The 25,280-nt window shown below is 32.9% G+C and overlaps 4 protein-coding genes across 4 annotated transcripts; 1 reads left to right on the top strand and 3 right to left on the bottom strand.

Moving 5' to 3' along the window:
• Nucleotides 1–2,327: 2,327 nt before the first annotated feature.
• LOC131614949 (uncharacterized) lies at nt 2,328–3,715 on the bottom strand. Its single transcript, XM_058886478.1, has 4 exons — nt 3,533–3,715; nt 3,183–3,415; nt 2,948–3,089; nt 2,328–2,831 (listed from the first exon to the last, which is right to left on the bottom strand). Exons 1-4 carry the CDS (start codon nt 3,713–3,715, stop codon nt 2,328–2,330), a joined length of 1,062 nt encoding a protein of 353 aa, XP_058742461.1.
• A 165-nt stretch (nt 3,716–3,880) lies between these two features.
• LOC131614947 (uncharacterized) lies at nt 3,881–4,423 on the bottom strand. Its single transcript, XM_058886477.1, has one exon. The coding sequence runs from the start codon at nt 4,421–4,423 to the stop codon at nt 3,881–3,883; it is 543 nt and encodes a 180-aa protein (XP_058742460.1).
• A 533-nt stretch (nt 4,424–4,956) lies between these two features.
• On the bottom strand, nt 4,957–6,305 carry LOC131610395 (polygalacturonase inhibitor-like). Its single transcript, XM_058882338.1, has one exon. It carries the CDS (start codon nt 6,247–6,249, stop codon nt 5,227–5,229), a length of 1,023 nt encoding a protein of 340 aa, XP_058738321.1. The 5' UTR covers nt 6,250–6,305; the 3' UTR covers nt 4,957–5,226.
• A 3,092-nt stretch (nt 6,306–9,397) lies between these two features.
• Nucleotides 9,398–9,950, top strand: LOC131614946 (uncharacterized protein At4g04775-like). Its single transcript, XM_058886476.1, has 2 exons — nt 9,398–9,544; nt 9,627–9,950. Exons 1-2 carry the CDS (start codon nt 9,398–9,400, stop codon nt 9,948–9,950), a joined length of 471 nt encoding a protein of 156 aa, XP_058742459.1.
• Nucleotides 9,951–25,280: the final 15,330 nt, after the last annotated feature.

The raw sequence follows: 25,280 nt of genomic DNA, 5'->3' as shown, positions 1-25,280 counted from the left end.
GTTGTTTTTTACTCATTGTATCAGGTCAAGGGTGCAGCAATAGTACAAAGGTATGTGAATAAAAAAATGTATATTTGATGAGGCATATAAATGGGAAAATTTTACTTTGTACCCCTACAGTAAAAAATTTTGGACGAAATTGCCCTCATATAAATACGTAATTTTTTTTTACATTTTCACCTTTTCACCATTTGCAAACGAAAATTCTCTGAAAACTTTCCAAAGCACAAACTGGAACACTTCGTGGAAGGCATCTCGTTCGCATTTCGTACACACCGAAACAGTTGAGGTAAGAGTTCCGATTTATAGAAAACACACCGGAACACATTATAAAAGTGTTCCGGTTCACACACAAGACACACCGGAACCCTTTAGAAAAGTCTTTCGGTTCGCTTGCCTCATACCGGAACGCTTTTGTGATTTGTTCCGGTTCAGCAATATCCACACCGGAACGCTTTTGTGATCTGTTCCGGTTCACAATAATAACACACCGAAAAACATTTTTGAAGTATTCCAATTTTGATTTTTTTTGTTTTTTTAATTTTTTTTTTGTTTAGATCAGAAACATGCGCACACTCGGACCAGACGAGAGGCCTACAAGCAAACGCCGCTGCATAGCAGATGAAGCTGATCCCTCCGTACCAGTTCCTCCACCACAGGAACCACCGCAGGAGCCACCACAACCAACTGGGTTTCCTGGAGGTATGTAAAATAAATTTATCTATTTTATTCTATTTTTAATAAATTTTAAAATTAATTTATTTTTATATTTTATAATGTGTATTTTTTGTATTTTCAGGAAAGAGGTCCTAAAAAGGAGCTCAAAGTCGCAGGTTATGGGACTAAGCTTCAGGATCGAGTGCCTCAGATCCTCCCACCAGAGATGGAGGCTTTCGTGTCTAGGTCAGGTCTTACTAGTCTTCAGAGAACTAGCCTGACCAAGATAGATGTTAACCTTGTATCAGCATTTGTGGAGCGGTGGCATATTGAGACATCGTCATTTCACATGCCATTTGGTGAGATGACGATTACTTTGGATGGTGTTGCCAGTCTGCTGCACTTGCCAATTGGAGGTTTGTTCTGGTATCCCGAGGAGCATGTCACCGAGGAGATGGCTGTTGACCTCGGCATCCAGTATTTAGGAGTGGAAAGGGTGCGATGGCTAAACATGTGTGTGATTGTCGGGGAGCTTATTATTCACTACAGTGGTTATATGATAGATTCGTGGAGTATCATGCTGCCAGTAGTTGGATTTTTGCGACCAGGGCATATCTTTTGATGTTGGTGGGTTCTACGATTTTTGCCGACAAGACTTTCACTCTTGTCGAGGCCCGATATTTGCTGCTGCTTAGAGACCTAGGTAGACTTCATGCTTACAGTTGGGCATCTGCTGCATTGGTCACAGTGTATAGACATCTTGGAGATGCATCTATGTTTAGTTGCAATTATTTAGGTGGATATCCTACTCTTCTACAGGTATTTATGTTATTTTAATTTTTAATCCTTTAATTAATTGTGTGTTAATTCATATATATTTATTTATATTCTTAAATATATGTATAGTAATTTATATGTTATATTTTCATGTGATAATAGTGTTGGATTCATGAGTATTTTCCTACACTTTGAAGGAAAGGAGAGAACTGGCGTCCATCTGAAAATCTCGGGCTTCCTCGGGCGATGAGATGGTCCTTCAGGCAAGGAGCCGTGAAGGTGGATCAGTTGAGACCGGTTTTGGACCAGTTGACACCTACAGACGTCATATGACGCCCATTCGAGGATCACAGATGTCACCTTCATTTTGATGAGTTATCTCTATACAGAGGTTTTCTTGTCTGGGGTGACATAAATGTGCCATACTTACCTGACAGGTGTCTTCGTCAGTTTGGTCTTCGTCAGTATATTCCTCCTCCACCTCCTGCTGATATGTTGAGCGATGATCACATTGCTGTGGAGTGGATTGGCTATGACCACAGCGTGGCCGATGTGGTTAGAGACACCGCACCAATGGCATACCCCTATGAGACAGTTGATGGATATTTACAGTGGTATTACCGTGTGTCGCATCCTCAGTTGGTGCCGCCCCCACCTAGTGCGCGTAGAGAGGTTCTAGTTCCTGTCTTTGACGGAGGACCCGCCGATCCGGATTGGGCTCGTGCTTCCTAATTGGTTCACCGCTATCTCTGACAGGTGGAGGCAGAGAAGGATGATATAGCGTTTGCTGATTTTTTTGAGGTTTTACGCATTGCTCGTGAGCATTGATTATTGTTGTATATTATGGATTATTTTAGTTTTATTTGTTACCCTTTGAGATATTACGGATTATTTTATGTTTTATTTTGGGTTTTATTTGATTGTGAGTGCTTCTTAGACTGTGACTGCTTCCTGGAAGTTTGTGATGCTTGCGATTGTATTTGTGAAGATTGAGACGCCTGATCAGCATACTCAAAACTTGAAGGATCCCTATAAACATCATACCCAACTGGTTTCTTCTCTTTCCTCTTCACTCCTCCTTTTGTTTTTATTTTCTCAGGTGGTGGACACAATGAAGTTGTTGTGGGATATGCAATTTCACAAACCCTACTTTTCAATGCTCTTTTTCCAACAACATCTAGTGATTTAAACCTTCTCCACAATTCATCAATTGCATTACTCATATCCACCTCTGAACCAGCTTCCTCATCTAAAGGCAACTCACCTTCCATAGATAGTATCCTCCATTGAAGATGAACACTTTCTATTGGTAATGGGATTCCAACAACAATCAATTTTCCCATCTCACAAGCACAAGGTAACCCATAACTTGTTCTCATAGTACAACCACATTTTCCCTACTATTTAACACATAATCAAGTCTCAATAACTCTTCAGCAATTTGTCTCAAAGAAGATCTCGATACCGAACCACGCAAATTACCCTAAAACGGACTAATGTGTGCGTGCTCAACCTCATAAAAACTTTTTTGACATGAAGCTCGAATGTTACCTATTTGTATTTTTAGGTTAGAATTCATAGCTTCCCAAACTTTGACCATGTCACCAAGACTGTTCCCTATCATCTGCTTTAGCTTCCAATGTGCAGACTCAACCCTAAAAAAAATTAAGTTTAAAAAAAATTAAGTTTAAAAAAAACAACACTTTAAAAATTAATACGTACTAAAAAGACTAAGAATTATGACATACCGATTAGTCGTGGTGTTACCAAAATGAAGCACGCGATCAATCCATGCGCCTATAAATCTTTGCTTATGTGGGAACAACCAAGTGTTTTTCACGTAATCGAGGAAGTCACTACAAGCAAAGCATGCTTGCTCAAGATATTGCAACCGTACACCATACTCAACCTCATTACTAGCCCATACAACATCTTTCCACAATGTGTTTATCGTCTCTTGCATGTCTTTCATCACATATTCCTTTCATTTCATCCCAACATTTTTGTTAATGTGAAAACGACATAGCAAGTTATGCGTCGTAGGAAACACAACTTCAATTGCTTTCATCAAAGAAAGATCTCTATCCGTCAAAATCACTTGTGGACCCACATCTTTTTTCACAAACAATTGTTTCAGCTTATCCAAGACCCAACAATAACTCTCTGTCTGCTCACACTCCATATAAGAAAATGCAACCGCAAATGTCAACTCGGTCGATGTCATGCCAACTATTTCAAAAAGAGGTTGTCTATATTTGTTGGTCTGATATGTGGCATCCATAATCAAAACAGTTGGAAAAAGATTCAGCAATTTTACCGAATCTGGATGAGCCCAAAAAATATCTCTCACAACTTCTGAATCATCCCTTTTCCTACTCCAATAAACATAGTTCGCCTCCTCTATAAGCTTAAGCAAATGTTGTATCTCACTTCTTGGACCTCTTATCTATGCTTCTATCACACTCTTATGCTTGTATATTTGGGTGATCCGAGTGACATTTTCAGGATCTCGCTCTTGCAAGGAAATCAATATGTGTCTAGGCGGAACACGTCTCTTTGTCAAATCAGCAACATGCTGCTTCTCATCTGTTGCCAACCTATCAACAAAAGAATGACCTTCCAATCTATCTTGTAAACCATGATTATGAACTCCACATTTTACATCAACCTTCCATCCAGACCCATCTTTTGTCGGTGTCGACCTAATTTTGAATGGACATCCACGTCTCTTAGTAGCACTTTGAGTCTCACTTTTACCCTTATATTTCCCCCATTTATCGCACCCAAATATCACTTTGTTGCTTCTTCCTCTTTTGTCTGTTTCAGCGTCCGAGCGGGTGATGATAACGGTCACTTTATTGTTGATTCCAGTCTCTTTAACCCATCGGATAACCTCTTCCCGTGTGACAAATCTTTGTGAAGTACTGAAAGCATCGGTGGTATCTACAGTTATCTCGTTTTTTTGACAAATCTGGAGCGGAATTTCCATACCTGAAAAAAACATAAAATATTCAAAAAAATGGAAGAAAAAAAACATAAAATATTCAAAAAAAAATGGAAAAAAGCATTCCGGAAGACTTTAATAAAAGAGTTCCGGAAAAGTCCTCCGGATAACATTGCCCAAGTCTTCCAGTTTGATAAAATGCATACCGGACCACTTTAATAATGTGTTCCGGTTAAGTTTTCATATTCCCGGGACAGTTGAAAAAAGACTTTCGGTAATAAATCATGTTAGTCATATCAATAGTTACTTAAGACAAGGCTTAAAAATTTTAGTTAAGTCATTAAGAAAGTCATGATACCAAATTGTTTAATAATTAAAATTACATTCTCATAAATATATGAAATTTCACTTTAATAAATATTTTTTATGATTTTATTAAAAGAAATCGTATATGCTAGCATGACAAGCAGGAGCTAAAAAAATCATGAGGATCCATTTCCGGAGCGATAGTGTTCAAGTAATAAGAAGATATAGATATTTGTAACAAAAATAATAAACAGATAGGTGAAGGGGGTATATTTATGAAATGTATCTCCTTAATGATATCATAATGATACACAATTTCATACTCTAAAGTACCATATTAGTTAGGAAATTATACCCCAGACTTTTCTAAGACGGGGTAACTCAGACCCTAAATAAAAATAAAGCATTGAAAAGACGAAACTACAACATCAGCTCAACTTAGCAAATTAACATTGACCATATTCAAATGGGACCTAAATAACAGTTTTTTTATTAAAGCATGCAAGAAATTCACTTAGAACTTAGCTAAGCTATCTCCTTTATCACTTTTTGCATGGTGGAAGTGGTGACCCACACAAACCCTTGTTGTGAAAATAAGCATAAACATCAAACCTCTTCTGCAATTCACCACCTCGCGGTATCTCACCAGACAACCTATTATAACTCACATTAAAGTACTGCAAATCTACCACTTTCGTCAGTGCCACTGGAATCTTCCCATATATCTTGTTATGATTTAGATCCAACCTATTCAAACTCTTTTTCGGAAAATCAACCTTTGACAAATCAAACGACAACAAGTTCCTTGAAACATCAATGAAATATGTCCTTTTCTTGCTCCCGAAGAGCACAGAAGCATCACCTTCAAGCTTGTTTCTGGATAAGTCTATTCTCGCTGGATCTATCTGGCCTAATGAAGCTGGAATGGGTCCAGAAAGCTGGTTGTGAGATAGGACGAGATTTGGCCCGGGCTTTTTGAATGAACCGAATGATTCTGGAATTGGGCCTGTGAGCTTGTTTCTGTCTAAGTGTAAGGACTCGAGGTTAGATAACTGGGAGAGTGAGCTGGGGATGGAGCCGGTGAGGTTGTTGGTGGAAAGATGAAGAAGCTGGAGGTTAGTGAGTTTAGACAAGAAAGAGGGTATTGAGCCAGAGACATTGGTGTATTCGATGAAAAGATATTTGAGGTTTTTGAGCTTGGCTATGGTGGGTTGGATTGGGCCTGTGAGTCTGGGAAGTTTGTGGAATTCGAGGTTCTCGAGATAAGGGAGGTCACCGACGGAAGGAGGGATGTGACCGGAGAGATTTGTGTATGGTACGGAGTCTTGTATGATTAGGGTGGTGATACGGTGAGTTTTGATGTCGCATTTGACACAGTACCAGTGACAACAATCTGTTTTTGGGTTCCATGAGGCTAGAAGGTAAGGGTTGTTGAGTTCTTGTTTGATTCTGAGGAGAACTTTCTTGTCTTGTGGGTTGCATTTCTCAGAGAATGTAACTGGGGTGAGTAACATGAGGGAGAGGAAGGTTAGAGCTATTGCAGCTCCACTAAACATGTTTCTCATTTTGGGTGGGTTTGGAAATTTAGAAGGTTGAATGGTAAGTTCTAAGTGAGAGGGTGCTGATACTTATAGAATGTTTGAGCTTTTAACGTGTGGTTCAAATTTTACTGGATAAAAAATTCGGAGAAAATCGACTTCCACGTGAAACACGTGACTTGTTGAATGATTAGTTGCTTTCATGGGATTGGAGCATGGATCCAAATCTTTGTAATTTTATGCTATTACAACGATTAAAATAGATTATTTGTTGAAGGACAAAGATTTGATTTAGAGAGGTATATAGAAGAAAAGTTACAAACACCCAAAGATAGCCAATCATAACGTTTCATGGGATTGGATTCAATTTTACGTATTGATTTCGTTGAATGAAATAAAGAAAAATATGGAATGATTATGTTTAGAGCTGATTCGAGATATATTAGAGCATCAAATGGAAAAAAAAATCTCATATTACCACACTTTGAAACAATATTCTCATAATTAATAAGATATCATTGTGTTTGGAGGGATAAAGTTATTTGATATACCATATAAAATATATTTAAATATATTTATAAATTCAGTCCCACAATGAGTATCCATTGAGTCATTTCACATATATTAAGAAAATTGTATAAAAGAGAGAATAATGTTTTTACTATTGTGCATCTATTAGAGGGTAAAATTGGAAAAAATGTATTGGAAATTGAAATAAATCATTCATTTTGGGATAGTATTTTATTCCAAATAAGTCACTCATTATAGGACGGAGTATTAAATAATTAGAATTAAACAAATAAAAAAGAGACTCGTGAAATAGGGAAATAAAAAAAATTGACATTTGAAAATAAAGAGTTTGTGAGTGAAAATTGTGGGTTAGGTGGGTTTACTGCTACTACCTTAAAGGGAAGGACATTTTGGATTATGATATGAAAGTGCTCAAGTTGGATATTCAAGGGCATCTTAAAACAAAGGGTGAAAATTGTGAATATGAAACAGGCTTGGGATATGGCTCTGCAGCAGAATAAATTCAAAGTCACCACTTTCTATAATTGTATGAATGATGATGGGAATAGAGTTCCATAGTATAATATGGTGCAGTACAATAGGGCTAGGCCCCAAGCAGTCGTGTGCCTCTGGATGGCTTGCCATGGCAAGTTGCCCACGAGGGAGAGATTGAAACGGTTTGGTATTATTCATGATAGCAGTTGTGTGCTCTGCAAATTTGAGGAGGAATCCCTTAATCATGTGTTTTTCAGGTGCAGCAATACTGAGCCAATATGAAAGGAGATCCTTAACTAGTTAGGTGTTGCTCATAGGCCACAGCAGTGGGAGGAAGAATTAGTTTGGCTTACTGCAACCACTAAGGGTAAGGGTTGGAAAACCACTCTGCTGAAGACAGACATTGCAGAAACTCTGTATGGTGTTTAGAGAATGTGTAATAGTATTTGCTTTAATGAGAATATTGATATTACTTGTATAGATGATAGAATTAAAGATAGCATAGTTTATAGGGGTTGGCAACATACCAAGATTAGGCACCATCTTGCTAGAATAATGATGTAAGAGTGGTTTTCTTTGGTCTTTTTGGATGGTTGGATCTGTTGATCACCATGGACTTGTATTGTTTTTTGAATTAATATTTATATATATTCTTTGATTCAAAAAAAGAAAATAAAGAATTTGTCTCTTAAATAAAAAAATTTGTTGATTAAAATAAAACATATCTGTCTTGAGATAGTGACTCGTGAGATAGAAAGTTAATTGTCTGCACTACTTCGCAGTGCGGTTTGAACGATTTTTATGCAAAAAGTCATCCGAACTGCAAGGGAAAAAATGTATGGTTCAGTTTAGTTCGTTTTTAGAAATAAAACTAACCCAAAACAATATGGTCTTGGTTGTTTCGATTTATTCGATTTCTTAAAAGATTTTTATAGAGCCATACATACAGGTATAAGGACAACATAATGTTGTGTCTAATCATTCATATATTACCAAATAACAAATAATAATGGTAATGAGTACAAGTTACAACACCATCTCAACACCAAATAACAAAAGAACTCAAATAACAAAATAACAATGTGTATTACAAAGTGCACATCACCCAAATCAAAACTAAGTTATCCATCACATGAGACAACCGAGAAACACTTCAATCCTATACTAGACCTTAAAAACACAACACTTTCTCCGAAGACGGCAAGAAAGCATCTCATACTACTAGAAAACTCGTTCACAATAACACCAAACTCCATTACATTCATGATATCCAAGTATCCTCCATTAGATCTCCTTACTGTCATAATAGAAGAGGTAAATACTTAAAAATAAATGAAATAATTTAAAAGGAATAAGCAAGATTTAAAAACATACCATTTCATTTTCAAGCATATCTACTAATCAGATTTAATATCAAAAAGTCTCTCATGATTTGTTCGAAACAAGGAACATTACAATATGCCCATAATGAACATTATAGTCGTAATGCTTCCATACCTTTGAGAAAACCTCAATTTTATCTGTTTCATTTTGGCTGATTTGCTATGAATTTTTACATTTATAATAAAACAAACATTACATGCACTAATAGACAATTTTAACATATACGTGTAAGTTAACAATAGAACCAGGGGCGGATCTTCCTTGGGACAGGGGTGGTCATGGCCACCCCAAAGTTTTTATGATTTTTTTTAAAAAATATGTATAATATATAATTTCTTATAAAATTTATAAATTTATAAAGCACCATGCTATCATAAATGCACAATGGCCGAGTGGATATGTTGTATAATTATAGCCTTAATGTCATGGGCGCAAAACCTGCTGGTTGATGTTTAAATTGAAATTTTTTACCATTTTTTTTAGGGTTAAATACATTTTTGCCCCCTGCCATTTGACCTCTTTCCGGTTTACCCCCCTGTAAAATTTTTTTTTGCAAATGCCCCCTTGCCATTACAAGATTCTATCATTTTGGACCTTCACCAGATCTGGCACATGCCAAGTGCCTATGTGTCCAGCTGAGTGGCATTTTTTTTTATTTTTCATTTATTTTTAATGCCACATAGATTTAATGACATGCCACATATGCATCTGAGAATTATAAGTTCCTTTCATCTTCAACCTTGCACTTCGTCTTCTTCAACCCAGCTGTGAAAATTAGGGCACGCAAATGGACTCTACAAGAAGCTCGTCAGTTGGCAATTCAATCGGTGGATCAATACCCAGATGTGGATGCAACGAATCAATGAAGATGTTTGTCTCAAACACACACGAAAACCCTCGGAGGAAGTTTTGGAGATGCAAGAATCGTGGAAAGGTGATTTCTGTACTATTTCTTCGTTCTAAATAGACTATAGTATCAATTCTGATCCATGTGAAATGTGTATTTGGCTCTGTAGAGTGATGCAGCATGCGATTTGTTTCTTTGGGATGATGAAGTCGTGGAACACAACATGAGAGATGGGAAGAAAGAAGTTTTCAGAGGTGGAGAGTTGGTTATCAAAAACAGTGAATTCACACTTGATCAAATGAAAGCTTTTGGATTACAGTTTGGGAAAGAGTTTGGAAAGGAGTTTTCCAAAGAATTTGGCCTAGATGCATCTTCAAAGAAGGTTGAAAAGTTGAAGAAGTTGCTGAATGAAGAAAGGAAAAAAAACTTCAGGTTGATGGTGGCCTTGGTAGCATCTTGGATTTTGTTGTTTGTTGTATACAAGATGTGTTAAATGTTGTCTACTTTTTTTGCAATGTAATGGTGTAATGGCCTTGGTGTAATAGAATGGATTTTGTTTGCAAATGTTGTCTACTTCTGTTTCTTTAACATGTAACTTTTCAGTTGAATGTTGTTATGATTTTGGTACTTCTGTTGTTATGATTTAACATGTAACATGTAACTTTTCTCTAAACCATATCTTATAGCATGTCAAATTCATAATCATCACTTCATAATATAAAAAGCACCATAAGTGCATATGTCATAACAGAAAACACATGATTGTTACATAAGCACCATAATTGTTACATATCCAAAACACAACCAAATACATAATCAAAACAGCACAAAGTATTGTTCATCTGTTATAAACTGATCCAAAACATAAACTTAACATAGACAATACACAACCAAACAGAGTTCCTATTTTTTAGAGATATCACTCCAAGACTTCATAGCCCTTATACAAGTCCCTAGCTTTGGGTCTGAGCCAACTTCAATATGCTCCTGAGTTAATGTACCCTGTTCATCCTCTTGGATGACAAGAGGGTTATCACTAGTTCCAGGTCCTTGTTGAGTCAAAGTTTTCAGCACCCTCAGCCTGTTACTTGTTCTCTTTTGTCCAGCAAGAATCAATTTTTTCTTCATCTTGAGCTTCTTCACCACCTTTGGGGCAGCAGTAGTGATTATTTGTGGACCTTGGACTTCATTTGGCATGTCATCTTCCTCCATTTGATCAGCCATTTGATCAGCATCATTGTTGACTACAGGTTCTGCAACAGGGTCTGCAACTTCTTCATCAACAGGGTCTGCAACCTCTTCATCAACAGGGTCTGCAACTTCTTCACCAGCATCATTTTTTACTGCAGGTTTCTTCCTAGGAGCCTTCCTCTGAAAATGAAAACAGGTTAATAACAGGATTATTTCAAAAAAAATTACAAGCAAAAATTCATATGGAATGGTACCTTTCTTTTCAAGGCAGCAGGATTTTGACTTGCAGCCTTACACTTTCTTGAGTTATGACCAATTTTGTCACACTTTGTACACCTATATGTTACTCCAACCCTCCTCATTCTTGTACCTCCTTCACCAAGCTCCCTGAATCGAAGCTTCTTAGGCCTACCAGGTCCTTTCTTATACAATGGAGGAAGTAAGTCATCTGCTTCAACTTGTGGCCACATATCCATCCCATTAATGGGGCTAATTGCAACACTATATGTCTCTCCATATTTCTCCCTAGAATACCAATTATCCACATAGTCTTCAGGTTTAAATTGCCTATAGGCCAATGCTGCACAAGCATGCCTGCAAGGAATACCTACTAAATCCCAAAACCTACAAGAACATGTTCTTTTACCCACATCAACAACAAATTGTTGACCATTGTAGGCATGCTTCACCTCCCATTGGTCATTCATACACTAATTTGGATTCCACTGTCCACTCATAAATACCTCCTTATCTAGTCTCTTCCTAGGAATAGGCATAATCCTATGTGCCCACTTTTCTAGCTTAGTAACAGTAGATGCAGTCCTATTCATTAGATAGCTCCTAATCCATTCACACATAGTTAAAATTGGCTTATCTCTAGCACATAGTATTGTGGCATTAAAGGATTCAGAAATGTTATTCATTAACACATCACATTTAGGGTAAATGTTAAAGGCATGCTTACACCATGTCTTTGTAGGCACCTTCATCAGCCATTCATAAGCTTTTGGATCAACTTTCTTTAGCTCAGCCATCTTCTCTTCCCAAGCCTGATAATAGGTTGCCTTAGCTGCCCCCATCATTAGGTCTCTAATCAAAGTACCTCCACCAAATTTCTTCTTGAAATTTGCATACAGATGTCTAAGACATAACCTGTGTTCAATCCTTTCAAACATTTCCTCAAAAACACTTACCAAACCCTGCATATATTCAGATTTCACAAATCAAACATACAAACAGTTTTAACAAATTCATTTTAAAACAAGTATACATTTAGATTTAGAAATACCTTTTGTTGGTCAGAGATGAAGACATATCTTCTATCTGGACCAATGTCCTCCATCAACAGTTGTAGAAACCACCTCCAGCTTTCTTTGGTCTCAGTCTCAACAACCCCAAATGCCAGTGGAAAATACTGGTCATTTGGATCCCTACCCACTGCTATCAACAGCTGACCCCCAAAATTAGTTTTCAGGTGACATCCATCCACACCAATAAATGGTCTGCAGCCTTGAATGAAACCCCTTTTACAGCCATCCAAACAGAAATAGAAAGCCCCAAATCTTGGCTGAATAGATGGAATGGGTCTTTCTACATTGATCTTCACTGTGTTTCCTTCACATGCTCTTTTTAATTCTGCAGCATACCTCCAAACCATTGCATATTGTCTAACAGCATCCCCCTCAACAATTTCTTTTGCAATCTCCTTTGCCTTCCATGCCCTACTTGGTGTAATCCCTATTGAATATGTCTTCCTAATGTCTTGAATGATATCAGATATCTTCACTTTCTCACTTGACTGCATCTTGTTTACAATAGACTTTGCTACCCACTTGGACTTAACACACCTATTGTTTAAAACCCTAGCACAACTGTGGGTCCCCACCCATGTTTTAATTTGATATGTCTTGCTGGAACCCACTTTGGAACATAGAGCCAAAAACCCACATTTGCCCTTACATTCTACCCTTACCCGATCCCTTTCATTCTTCACAAAGGTAATTTCCCTACCATTCAGAACTGACCATTCAATTATGGCATCTTTGAAATCAACCAATGAATTAAATTCCATTCCCAATTTAAACTCATAATCCTTCCCAAGTTGCTCCTTCATAAACTTCTCATACTTTGGCATTTTTTCATCTTCAGATGCATCTGGATCAGAGCTACCCAAATAATCACTTTCATATATGTCTTCTTCCATCTTTTCAGTTTCCTTTTTATTAATTTCCTTGGCTAATAATTCATGTGCTCCAGCTTTAATCTTCTGCTTTTTCTTTGGTGTCATCTTCTTTGAGGCACACCTCTTATACCTATAAGACTTCCCACCAACTTCAATTCGATTGGGGCAAATATTGGGCTTTTCTGCTTCAACACAGTCAAACCCATCATCCACTGCAGTTGTTCTCTCATCTTCTGAGTCATCAAACCTAACATGTGCTGCTTCATCTTCACTTTCAGCATCACTAGAATCCCTACCCAGGCCCATCTCAACACACTTAGGCTCTACAACATGGACTCCTATGTCTCTCACGTTATGTTCCACAAATATGTGTGCTTCAGTGTTGTGACCTACAGCAAATATAGCAACATCCATTGCTCCATCATCACTCTTAAGTTCAACAAAGTGTTCATCAATACCTTCAAGTTTGGACCAAACCCTAAATTCATCTCTCTTGTATCCCCATTCGATTACCATTTCAGTCACTTCTTCTATACCCCAATGTTCTATATCTTGATTCAACACACTTGATTCAACCCCACCCTTGTAAGACACAGTATTCTCCTTAACAAACTCCCCACCATGATGAATAACAACATTGAAATTACCCAGAATCTGTAACGAGCTAACATTAGACGCAAATCCCTAAACCTAAAGAACGAAATACGAAAGGATAAAGGGAAAAAAAACCACATACCTTCGGATGCGGATCCATTTCGAGACTAGGGATGACCGTCGCTTCAGTTGCTATCTCCTACTGGGTACGAAATACTTCAGTTTTGCGTGAACGAACCACTTAGCAAGCTTGAGCAACTCCAATGGTGATTTATCGTCTAGGTCAAATTGGAAGGACCAAAATGAAGAACTTTAGGGTAAAACTTATAATTCTCAGATGCATATGTGGCATGTCATTAAATCTATGTGGCATTAAAAATAAATGAAAAATAAAAAAAATGCCACTCAGCTGGACACATAGGCACTTGGCATGTGCCAGATCTGGTGAAGGTCCAAAATGATAGAATCTTGTAATGGCAAGGGGGCATTTGCAAAAAAAAATTTTACAGGGGGGTAAACCGGAAAGAGGTCAAATGGCAGGGGGCAAAAATGTATTTAACCCTTTTTTTATTGAGTCTTTTTACAATTTTTTTTAAATATTTGTCTATGTATTCCCAAACTTAATATTATATTATGTATTAATAATTCTTTTTAAAAATTCTATCAAATTTATTTATTAAAAATAATGTCCATCCAATTCAATTTCTTAAAATTGTTCTAAAATAAGTTTTGAGTCATTCATATTTTGTTTGGTTATTGATTTTATTTCCTCCTCGCATACAAACACGCATAAATTGTTTTGTTGTTATTTTTTTCACATAAAATGATTTCAATCAATTATCACTATACAAAATTATTGAACAAAGAGCATATAAAAATAGTAAATCTACAAAAATAAAGAACATAATAATATTGCTAGACACGTTGACAATAATTAGTTGATTTATGTTGACAATAATTAGTTGATTTTTGAAGATGTATCAATAAATTTTATAGTATAATTTGACACACTTTTGCACAAGAGTTAAAAAAAATACAATTTATACATTTATTTTTGCTAGTAACAAAAAAAGTGAAAGCAAATAGAATGATTTTTTTTTGGTAGAAATGAGATATCTCTACGCGCAATTGCACAAACTAATCTTTCGATTCGGATCCCTCAAAAGAATTTAATAAGGTTGTATGTCCAGGACCAAGATCGAACCCAAATTTTTTGAATAATGCGGAAGAGATCTCTTACCATCTCATTCAAGTGCTCTAGGGTAAATGAATAAACATTTTAACATTATATTTTTTATTGGTTACTTTTTTTAAAAATATTTGGCCCCCTCAACAATTTCATCCTGGCTCCGCCACTGAATATAACAAACACCACTCATGCATTCATTCATCATTAAACAAAGACATCATAACAATTCCATGAGAGACTAACAATTAATACATTATTAAGTAACCACAAACCACCATAACATAATACATGATCAACAAAATTTTAAAAACCAAAAATCATAAAAGGTTTATAACTACTGCATAAATATTGTTCAATTTTTAAAAAAGAAAGCTAATGGCAACTAGTTGTTATAGGTGCGAGAAAAGTTGTACGCACTCCTAAAAGAGAAGTAATCTTAAAGTGAGCCTGTATGTATAAAGTGCACCTAAGAATGGATGAATTAGTTACATTAAATTTTTTTGATATTTAGAGTTAAGTGTTTCTTTATTTTTTGGTTTATGGTTAGGTGATGAAAGTAGTAAATTGCATAAAGTAAAGAACACATGAAACTATATTAGTTTCCCCCAAACTTTGAGAGTGTGTCTAGTTTCCTTACATACTGTAAGAGATTTTAATATAGTTAGAATTTTATAGAAGCCCAACCCTAGCTTCTTTACACAAGCTTCTAACTTAATCACCAAGTTAAACCACTTTGTCATTTTACAACATAGAGAAAGAAAATCACTTTCTCTTTCTAGACTTCTTGTTTCCAACAATCCTAGAAAACAAGTTACAAACTCAAATATTTGAGTTTTTACTCATATTTGATAATGATAAGTTTTGGTGCAGTAGAAGAGTATAAATCCTATCAGTAGAATTTATTCCTTTTCAAAATATGGTAGATCAAGATATATAACTTTGAATGCTCAAGAACTATTACTTTACTTTAATATGAAAGATAATGCACAATTCTTAAAAAAGAAAAATTAACAGAAGCAGTGAAATACTTAGAAAAGAAATTTTGAAAGAGGTGAATTTTAATTAGAAAAAAATACTTTTTATTTATATGGCAACACACACCTTTTTTTAATCAAGATATAGCTCTTGAAAAAATAAGATAAGGTGTAATTTAAATGGAAAATATGCAAAGAGTAGGTGCCATGAAAAGTTATAGTACAAAACAGTATTTTTCAGAATTTTACAGGTATCAATCAATTGAAAGGGATGAGAAATTTATTGAACCTTTGAAAATTTTGAATTTAAAACATGTGACAATCGATTATGCATCCCATGCAATCGATTATCATACTTAAGAAATTTAGAGAAAAGATAAACTGAACTAGTCTTGGTTCACATTGTTGTCGGTGTCTTCAGGTAGTTGGTAGGGCGGAATGTTCATGTGTAAGTAGAGATAGGAACACTGGTTGTTCCTGGAAGTGTTCATATAAGTCATATAATCAAAAAGTTGTTGATTGTTTGGTCCGACTTGGTTTAGAGGTTGTTGAACCGGTTGAGGAGGAGGGTGAGCTTGTTCATTCACAACTTCATTAAGTATTTGATGGTCTATGTTGCATGGTTATGGTCCACACCCATCTTATTGTTACACACCTTTACAGAAATAACATAATCACCCATTGCAATCGGGTCTTCATTGGTGAAATTAACATCATAATAAGCAAATATCTTGGACAAAAAGAATGCATAGGGAAGCTCAACAGTTTTCTCCGTATGAGTGGCCATGTATTCAAAAATAAAATACACCCAGTTAACTTGAAGTCCATGTTTCATAGCATAAAGGAGATCCTCAGTATCTTATCCAATCATCCATCATTGAGCCATTGAAGTATCAATTTCCATTCTTTAGCATTGATCATTGTCTTCACGAAATGGATTGTCTTCATCAAAATCATCTTCATTGGGGTCTTGATTTCACATAACAACCTTTTATTTGCTAGTTTGGTCACATCTAGTTTAATAGTCGAGCCTTTAATCAATCGACATATCACCCCACTGACCAAAAATTGTATAAGTCATGTCATTTTGGTTATCAAATTTTATAAGACGTGTCCAAATATTATCTAATGGTGTCTTTGTTATAATAGAAGTTATAAAGAGAGAGACGTCAAAGAAAGAAGTATAAGAGAAAAGTTTAATTTCCCCTACTTAAATGCTGAGAAGTTCATAAGAGATATAGGATTTTCATGGGGCTCACAACATTTTTCAGTCTCCCCTATTTAGCGAAGAAAAAAACTGTAAAGTGCATATTTATTTGAATTCCATTACTACCCTTTTCCAATAGCCCAATACAATTGTCATAAATTATTATAATCACTCTAATTTTTTTTAACAAAATTAATAAACTTAATTATTTAAATCTCCTTAAATTGAATTCATATAATTAATTAAATATTTAAATGTACTAATAATATAATTTCTTATAATTATAATATAATTTCTTATAATTATAATATAATTTATTAATTGAAATTAAATAAAAATAAATTTGTGTTGTATAAGCCTTTATTTCTCTAGGGGCATATTTATACTTTCACAAATAATTAACACTTCTTTCTTCTCTATTTCTTTTCTATTCATATACCAAAGAATATATTAAATCTATTTTTTTCTCTTTTTCTATTCTTTTTTATCTTTTTTCCTCTTCTCTTCCTCTCTTCACAACCAAACACAATAAAAGTCAATTTCAACTCCTCTAACAGGTGACCAAGAAAATGTCAATTCCAAATCCAATAAAAGGGTTAAACTTCCCATAAAGACTAACTATTATTCCCTCCGTCTCATAATGAGTGATTCAGCCCATCATTTTACATAGATTTAGGAAAGTGTAAAAAAGTAAGAGAGATAATATTGTTTTTACTATAGTACCCTTATTATGTATTGAGAATGGTGAACTTTATAATAATTAGAAGGTAAAATTGGAAAAAAAATGTATTGAAAATTGAAATGAGTCAATTATTTTAGGACATCATTTTATTTCAAATGAGTTACTCCTTTAAGGAGAAAGTACATAGAATACATGAAAATTGACAAATACCGAAATACTAGAATCAATACCAGTTGTTGTTAAAGTGATTTGCAGTGTGTGAGTGAGTTCTTTTGGAGCCACAAAAAATGGGGAAGGATAACTTGCATTGTTAGATCCATTAAAAAAACCTTCATCAAGTAAATTTAGTTTTAATCTCAATTTTAAGATAATAGTGTGTTTAGGATATGTGTTGGAACATTATGTATATATTCAAATATAGAGAGATGAATTGAAAAAAATTCATTAAGTCAAGTCTCACATTGTATGTTAGTTGGAAAAATTCCTTAGTCCCACATCGCCTAGATTAGAAATCCTGGCTAGTTTACTTCATTATATAAGGAAGTCATTTATTTCATTTCAAAACACACCAAAAACTTATTTTGAGTTTTTCCTTCCTCACTCTCATAACTCTGCGCCTTTTGAATTGTCGAAGCGCCAACTTCTCCCCCTTTCTTTCTACTCGTTGAATTTTCCGAGTATTTTCTTGAATTCTCCTTAGAGAATAATGTTAATTTCTCCTCGTTTGAGTTGAGAAATTATCAAGTATAATTTTTATTGGATTCTCTTTAGAGAATTATTGAAATTTCTCTTGGTTTGAGAAATTACTACGACTGGTCGTTATACCAGATACTAAGATGGTATTGATACCATATTTGAATGGTCCTAGTACCATCTGAAGGTGTATTTCTATACCGATTATCTACCGTGCAAGTAGTAATCGTATAGTATAGAACTGGGCTGTTTTATCCTGGAGGCGTCGTGGTTATTAAGAGTTGCTTTGCATAATTTTGGCAGTACTGCGAAACGTCTTAAAAAAAGCGTACCGATCCGCGATTCGACCCGGTAATTTCTTTGGTGGCAAAATTGTTAAAATTGTGATCCAACAATATGTTACTTCCACTCTAGCCATTTTCCAAACCCTTAAACGGAAATTCATTTTAAGAGAATAGTGTGGTCCTAGGACACAAGTCATCATTTTCCTCCTCAAAATACAATTTTGCATTTTGCATTCTTCTTCTCAAAAGAAACTTCAACCCCATCTCCATCTGGGTCTTGCAAGATTACATAATTAATAATTAATAAGACAAATTCAAATCTCTGATTAAGTTGGAAGAGAATTCCTAACATCTCAATTAAATGCCTTTGAATATTTGATTATTTGTGATGATACTTGTAATAATTTTTAAATCATCGTAATACATTGAATAACTTATGCATCTAGACAATATATAGATCAAATGTATTGTCTTTTTAATGAATTTAAAAAATAATTATTTTTTTATAAATAAAACCAGAGAAATTATTATTCATTATTTTATAATTGAGCAATACATTTTAAATTTACAATTGTATTTAAATACTTCCTCTAATCTTATTAATAAGAAAAAATTGATTTTTTAAATACATTGCATGATTTTCCAATAAATTTAAAAAGTGATTTTTTTTTCTTATAAATAAGTTAGAAAGAATATTTGTTATATGTTTTATATCAAATAAATTGGTGCGCAAAAGTATTTTATTAGTTTATTTAATATTGAATTCTTGTGATTTCAACGTTTTAATCGATTTAAATTTAAATATAGTAGGAGTACTAGTAGTACAATACAAAGACAAGACACTGTAAGAAGCAATAACTCAAAGGAAAAGGGCACTATGACATGCAATAATTCAAGTTGTACATGCCACCTCGTGATCTTGAAAATTAAAGGAATCATATTTACTATTGTACTTTTTCAAGATTCAAACGTTCCACAATTAGGGGTGGGTATAGGCTGGACCGAGTTAGACTTTGTCAAATCAGAATTTGGTTTGCTAAAATATTCAAAGTTTAAGTTTGGTTTGTAGTCTATTATAGGCTTATTTTATTGGCAGGGTCTGGCCTTTTGGAAGGTCTGATTGGTCTATTAGTCTACTTAAAAACCTATTTCATTTGAACATTTGTAAATAAGTCATTCAATTCGTCTTTATATAGACTAACAAATTAAAAGATCAGTGAGATTAAATGTTTGTTTGCAGTAGTTTATTTGAGTTTACCTAGTAGCATAAATTTTGTGATACTATTTGTTTGAGATAACTTATCGAAGCAACTTATGACATTGTTCATAAGATTTTTTTAATCTTATTTTCATAATTTATTCAAGATAACTAAGATTTATTTTTATATTTTAATTCAAAATAAAAAATATAATATAATAATAATAAAATTATGCATATTTATTTAAATAGGTCGGTCTTTTAGGCTTAAAAGGTTTTTTATGTAGCCTGTGGCCTAGCCTTTTTAGCTAAATAAGCTATGTCTTTTTTATTTATATAAAAAGTCTAACCTAGCCTAGGCGTACGTACGTTGGGTCGTAGGCCCCTGTTAGTCGATCTGGCCTATTTCCACCCCTACCCACAATCTATGATGACTAATGATAAATACACCCTCCATTCTCTTTTCTCTTTTATAAGCAAATTTTACTTTTTACATTCATTCAATAAATGATATATTTAGACTATATATAAACTAAAATACATCATTTAACAATAAATCTAAAAAGCTAAATTCTGCTTATAAAAAATAATAGAGGGTATATTTATCATTAGGCGGATCCTTTGAAAATTAAAGTGCCTTCGCCCATTCAAAGGGCGGAGCTGTGTATTGCAAAATTTTTTAATATTTTTTATTAAGAATACATATTAATAATTAATGTATTTGTTCTGTAGATGTATCTATGAAATAATTCAATGTTAAAAGCGGGGCAAAAATAAAATTTCGTCAAATATCTGCTGTTATGGTCATATTGTCTTGATTTCTTTCATAAATTTCGAAGGTGTATTTCAGGAAGCACTTGTTTTAATTAACGTTGAATTGTTTCATTTGAGCGTCTACGGAACCGTTTAAATAATATTAAATAAAAGTTTCGTAGAAGCTTTTACGGAATAAATCAACATTAAAAAAATGTGTTTATGGAGATACACTTTCAAAGATAGAGGATATTTTTAAAACATACTTAGTGTGTGAGAAACTCCAAAGAATAAAATAAGAGATTGTCTTTTTTTTTTTTGACTAAAAATAAGAGATTGTCTTATTCACATTATTTTGATATATTTGATTTTATTTTATATTCGGTAAAATAACGGTGATAGGTTATTTGGAATGCTTCACATTTTATTTTTTATTCATTACAAACTATCACCATTAATAATAATTAAATGTTTCACATTATTAAAAAATTAAAAAAAAAATTGTAATACACAGCTCCGCGATTTTTTTTTTTTTAAATAACCAAATTTTTCAAAAAAATTCCATATATAACCAAACTTTCAAAGTAATTACATAAATGGCCATTTTTTCATTATTTTAATACATTGTCGCCACCTGCATTGCCGAATTATAAATTGGGGCGGTTTAAAACCCCCGCAAAACATTTTTCTTAAGACAAGTCGCCACTTACATTGGCGACTACACTTAAATTTTAAGTTACATTGGCGACTTCACTATTTTAACACATTGTTGCCACATGCAATTCGCCAATGCAAGTGGCAACAATGTGTTAAAATAGTGAAAAAATGACCATTTATGTAATTAATTTGAAAGTTTGGTTATGTGCAAATTTTTTTTGAAAAACTTGATTATTGAAAAAAAAATCCAGCTCCGCCCTTTCAATGGACGGAGGCACTTTAATTTTCAAAGGATCCGCCCAATGATTTTTTGGAAGTATTTTAATTCAAGTTTTATTTTTTGAAAAGATGGTATAATAAAAAATATGTTTATAATGAATAGTAAAATGAGATATATTTTCTATAAACATAATAGTGTGGTAAAAAATTCAAATTTTTTCTCCTAAGATGACATTCATATGGAGTAAGAAGTTCGAATTGATATCACTTTATCTAACAAGTCACTCCTAAAATGACATTCATATGGAGTAAGAAGTTCGAATTTATATCACTTTATCTAACAAGTCACATGCTTCTCATTATCACATTCTATAAGTATCAATACGCTCCCACTGGAATGTAGTACTTTTAACTTTCTAATACCAGCCAAAAATGGAACTATGTTTGATGGAGATGCAATTATTGGATTATGTTGTGCTTCCTCTCATTCAATCTTGTAGAATTGTATTAGAGAATTTCTTTCTTCACCTCTCTATCTCTATGGGGTTGACCTCCAGCGAAAACCCCTAAATACCCTTACTTCAGAAATGCATTTCCGATTTTTTTTTTAAAAAAATTTTCCAGAATTCGGAAATGTATTTCCGAAATCCCATTTTTTGGGATTTCGGAAGTACACTTCCGAAAAAACTTGAAGTATAGAATTATTTTGAAATGGTGGTTTAAAATTAAGATCTTCAAAGATTTATACTATTTATTAGTTAATAAAGACAAATATATCGATTTTAATTATAGGGAACCACCATTTCAAATTTTGGACTATCAAATAAAACATCTTATAAATGGAATAAGTACATTCCTTTTAGAATAAAAAAAGATATGTTAATAATTTTGGAAATTTGTTATATTAAATTAATAATGATATATAAAATTAGAATGAATTTATTATATTAGAATAACCCAAAAACTGCCATATTCAGTTCATTTTATTTCTATCAATTAATATTTTTTTTTCATTTTGATACTTTGTTTCTTTATTCTTTTGAATCTATCAACTATTATTTTTAGTATATTAAAAAAATTATAAATTTTGATTCCTCTAAATTATTTGATACTATTTTAATTTAATTTTTTTTTTTTGCAAAGTTTCACGTGGTGCACTTGTGTATTTCAAATGATTTTTTTATGACATTTCATCAATACAAATTTAAATTATTATTAGTTTAATAATTTTCCTATTTAATTTTTAAATTTTATTAATTTATTTATAAATTTGAGTTAAGTTTTAATTGTTAAAATTAAAATTTTAATTGTATTTTTTATAAATTTTATTACTTTTAGATATTTTATAATTAACGTAATAAATTTTAATTAAAGTTAAAATTATATTTTGTAATTAACTATTAAACTATTTATATTTATAATTTATCTATTTTATAATTAACGTAATAACTTTTAGATAATCTCAATAATTTAGTTAAATAGTTACAATTTTATAAATAATTTATTTAATAATTCAACTATTTACTTTTTAAATAGTTAAAAAATAAATTAATAAAGATTAAAGTTGTAAATATTTAAATTAGTAAAATAATAATATTTTAAATTTTTACCAATGGTATATAAAATACTCACGATACTTGTATATTCACGATTTTGGTCCCCCTATTTTCTTTTTAAACAGTTTTGGTCCCCCATCCCAATTTTGTCCATGAACAGTGCATGAACAGTACATGTCCGTACATGAATAGTGCATAAACAGTTGCATCAAAATTGAGATGGGGGACCAAAACTATTTAAAAAGAAAATAGGGGGACCAAAATCGTGAAAAACCCAAAACAGAGGGACCAAAATTGTAATTTAGCCTATTAAAATATATATAAATTTTTTGATTAATTTATATGTTCTAATGATTATTTAATGACATATCATTGATAAAATATATATTAAAAAAATAAATAAAGATTAAAAAATAAACAATTAAATTAAGAGAATAATAATATTTTAAAGTTTTTTCAAAATGAAAAGAATTAATATTTGAAAAGAAAAGATTGAATAATTATTTTTACTAATTTAAAAAGTTTTATATATAGAATTAAAGTACTAGAATGAAAAGAATTAACATAAATATAATTGAATATATCAGTTTATTTTTTTTTTAAAGAACACTTAATCTAATCTTGGAAATTAATCAATTAATTTTATCAGGCAATTATATAATCAATTAATTTTAATTTAATCTTGATAATTATATAATTTTAATTAATACAAATTAATTATATTATTAATACAATTGATTCACCTTGATTTTTGTTTTCAGACAATATTTCGGAAGTGTACTTCCGAAATATTCCTGGGGTGAATTCGGAAGTGCATCTCCGAATTCACGTTTTTTATTGGAAAAATGGTGTTTTCGGAAATGCATCTCCGAAAACACATTTTTTCATAAAAATAAAGTGTTTTCGGAAGTGCACTTCCGAAATCAATCTTTTAAAAAAAAAGTGATTTCGAAAATTTATTTCCGAAATATAGGGGCATTTTGAAATTTTCGCCGGAGGTGACCAAGAAGGTTGGGAGGTTTATAAAGATATTTCCTTGTATTATCTCTAAGAAAAAATTGATTTTTTTAAATGTATTAAATAATTAATAGATTGAATTTATTATAAAATTCAATAATTTAATACAACCATCTCTTTTGTAGAACCAGAAAGAGTAGGAATAGTATATTGCTAAATTTGCTTTTGTGAAAAAAAAAAATAGCAAAAGTATAATTGGATTCGCATTAAAAAACCAAATTAAAAAAAATCATATTGTAATAAAAAATTTAAATCTTACAACTATTTCATTTTTATATAATTAAAAATAAAAAATGGATGTATTTATATAATGCTTTATTATAAAATTAATAATTTATTATTATTTTATTTTGGTATAAATCGGATATCTTTTATGCAACTGAAGAGACTAACTCTCAGTTGGAGAGGACATTATAGCACAATTTTATACTGTCATTAAATAAAAATTCATAACTTGGTCATGTTAGTCATGTTGTATCACTAATTAATTCAAAAAAAAATTGTCTAATTTAACAAAATATGGGATGCTCATTGATTGACAATTTAAGAATCCTTCATTAAAAATTAATTTACATTAGCTCTTAGATAATATGCCAAAAAATATTGTCTCTTTAGCAAAGATCCGTCATTAAAGGTGAAGGTGAGTACAATAATCTTCCATATTGTGACACGATACAATTATACTCCCTCATATAGGAAGGTATGGATAGTGAGGGCTAAGGCTATTGAACGATTATACAAAATTAATTGGGAAGACTCGTACAAAGAACTTCCACAATTTTTGGTGGCACTTAAGTATTATGCTCTAGGAACTATTGCAATTTTGGAGACACTGTCAACCTTTCTCCCAGACAGAATTTGTGTTAGTGGAAATAGAATATTCTATCGACTCTTTTGGGCATATGAACCACGCATCAAAGGTTTTGCGTTTTGCAAACCTATTATACAAAATTGAAGGAACATGGATGCACGAGAAATATAAAAGAATGTTACTCATGGCAGTGGCATAAGATGGCAACATTAATATTTTTCCAATTGCCTTCGCTCAGGTTGAAAGTGAGACTACTGGTGGCTGGAGTTTCTTTTTCAAGCATCTTCGATTACATGTTGCTTTGCAACCCAACCTATGTTTGATTTATGACAGACATTCATCTATTAAGAGTGCATATAATAACCTTGATAATAGTTGGCAAGATCCTTCTTTTGCGCATATCTACTGCATTAGACATATAACAGAAAACTTCATGCGGGAGATAAAAAACAAGACGCTTCAGAAAAAAGTTGTGTACGTAGGGTATGAGTTAACAGAACCATCATTCCAACACTACCGCAAAAAGATCAGGTTGACAAATGCGGATGCGTTAAGGTGGATCGATAATATTTCAGTGGAGAAGTGGACCAGGACATTTGACAATGGCCAGTGATTG

Source organism: Vicia villosa, linkage group LG6, assembly GCF_029867415.1.
Source record: "Vicia villosa cultivar HV-30 ecotype Madison, WI linkage group LG6, Vvil1.0, whole genome shotgun sequence".
Taxonomy (NCBI): domain Eukaryota; kingdom Viridiplantae; phylum Streptophyta; class Magnoliopsida; order Fabales; family Fabaceae; genus Vicia; species Vicia villosa.
This window is presented reverse-complemented; position numbering and strand designations above follow the sequence as displayed.

Excerpts from the sequence above, each read along its gene's own strand:
- LOC131614947 (XM_058886477.1), bottom strand. The coding sequence starts at position 4,423 with ATGGAAATTCCGCTCCAGATTTGTCAAAAAAACGAGATAACTGTAGAT.
- LOC131614946 (XM_058886476.1), top strand. The coding sequence starts at position 9,398 with ATGGACTCTACAAGAAGCTCGTCAGTTGGCAATTCAATCGGTGGATCA. Across the intron at positions 9,545-9,626 it reads GATGCAAGAATCGTGGAAAG|AGTGATGCAGCATGCGATTT; the intron begins GTGATTTCTGTA and ends TTGGCTCTGTAG.
- LOC131610395 (XM_058882338.1), bottom strand. The coding sequence starts at position 6,249 with ATGAGAAACATGTTTAGTGGAGCTGCAATAGCTCTAACCTTCCTCTCC.
- LOC131614949 (XM_058886478.1), bottom strand. The coding sequence starts at position 3,715 with ATGGATGCCACATATCAGACCAACAAATATAGACAACCTCTTTTTGAA. Across the intron at positions 3,416-3,532 it reads AAAAAGATGTGGGTCCACAA|GAATATGTGATGAAAGACAT; the intron begins GTGATTTTGACG and ends ATGAAATGAAAG. Across the intron at positions 2,832-2,947 it reads GTCAAAAAAGTTTTTATGAG|GGAAAATGTGGTTGTACTAT; the intron begins GTTGAGCACGCA and ends GTTAAATAGTAG.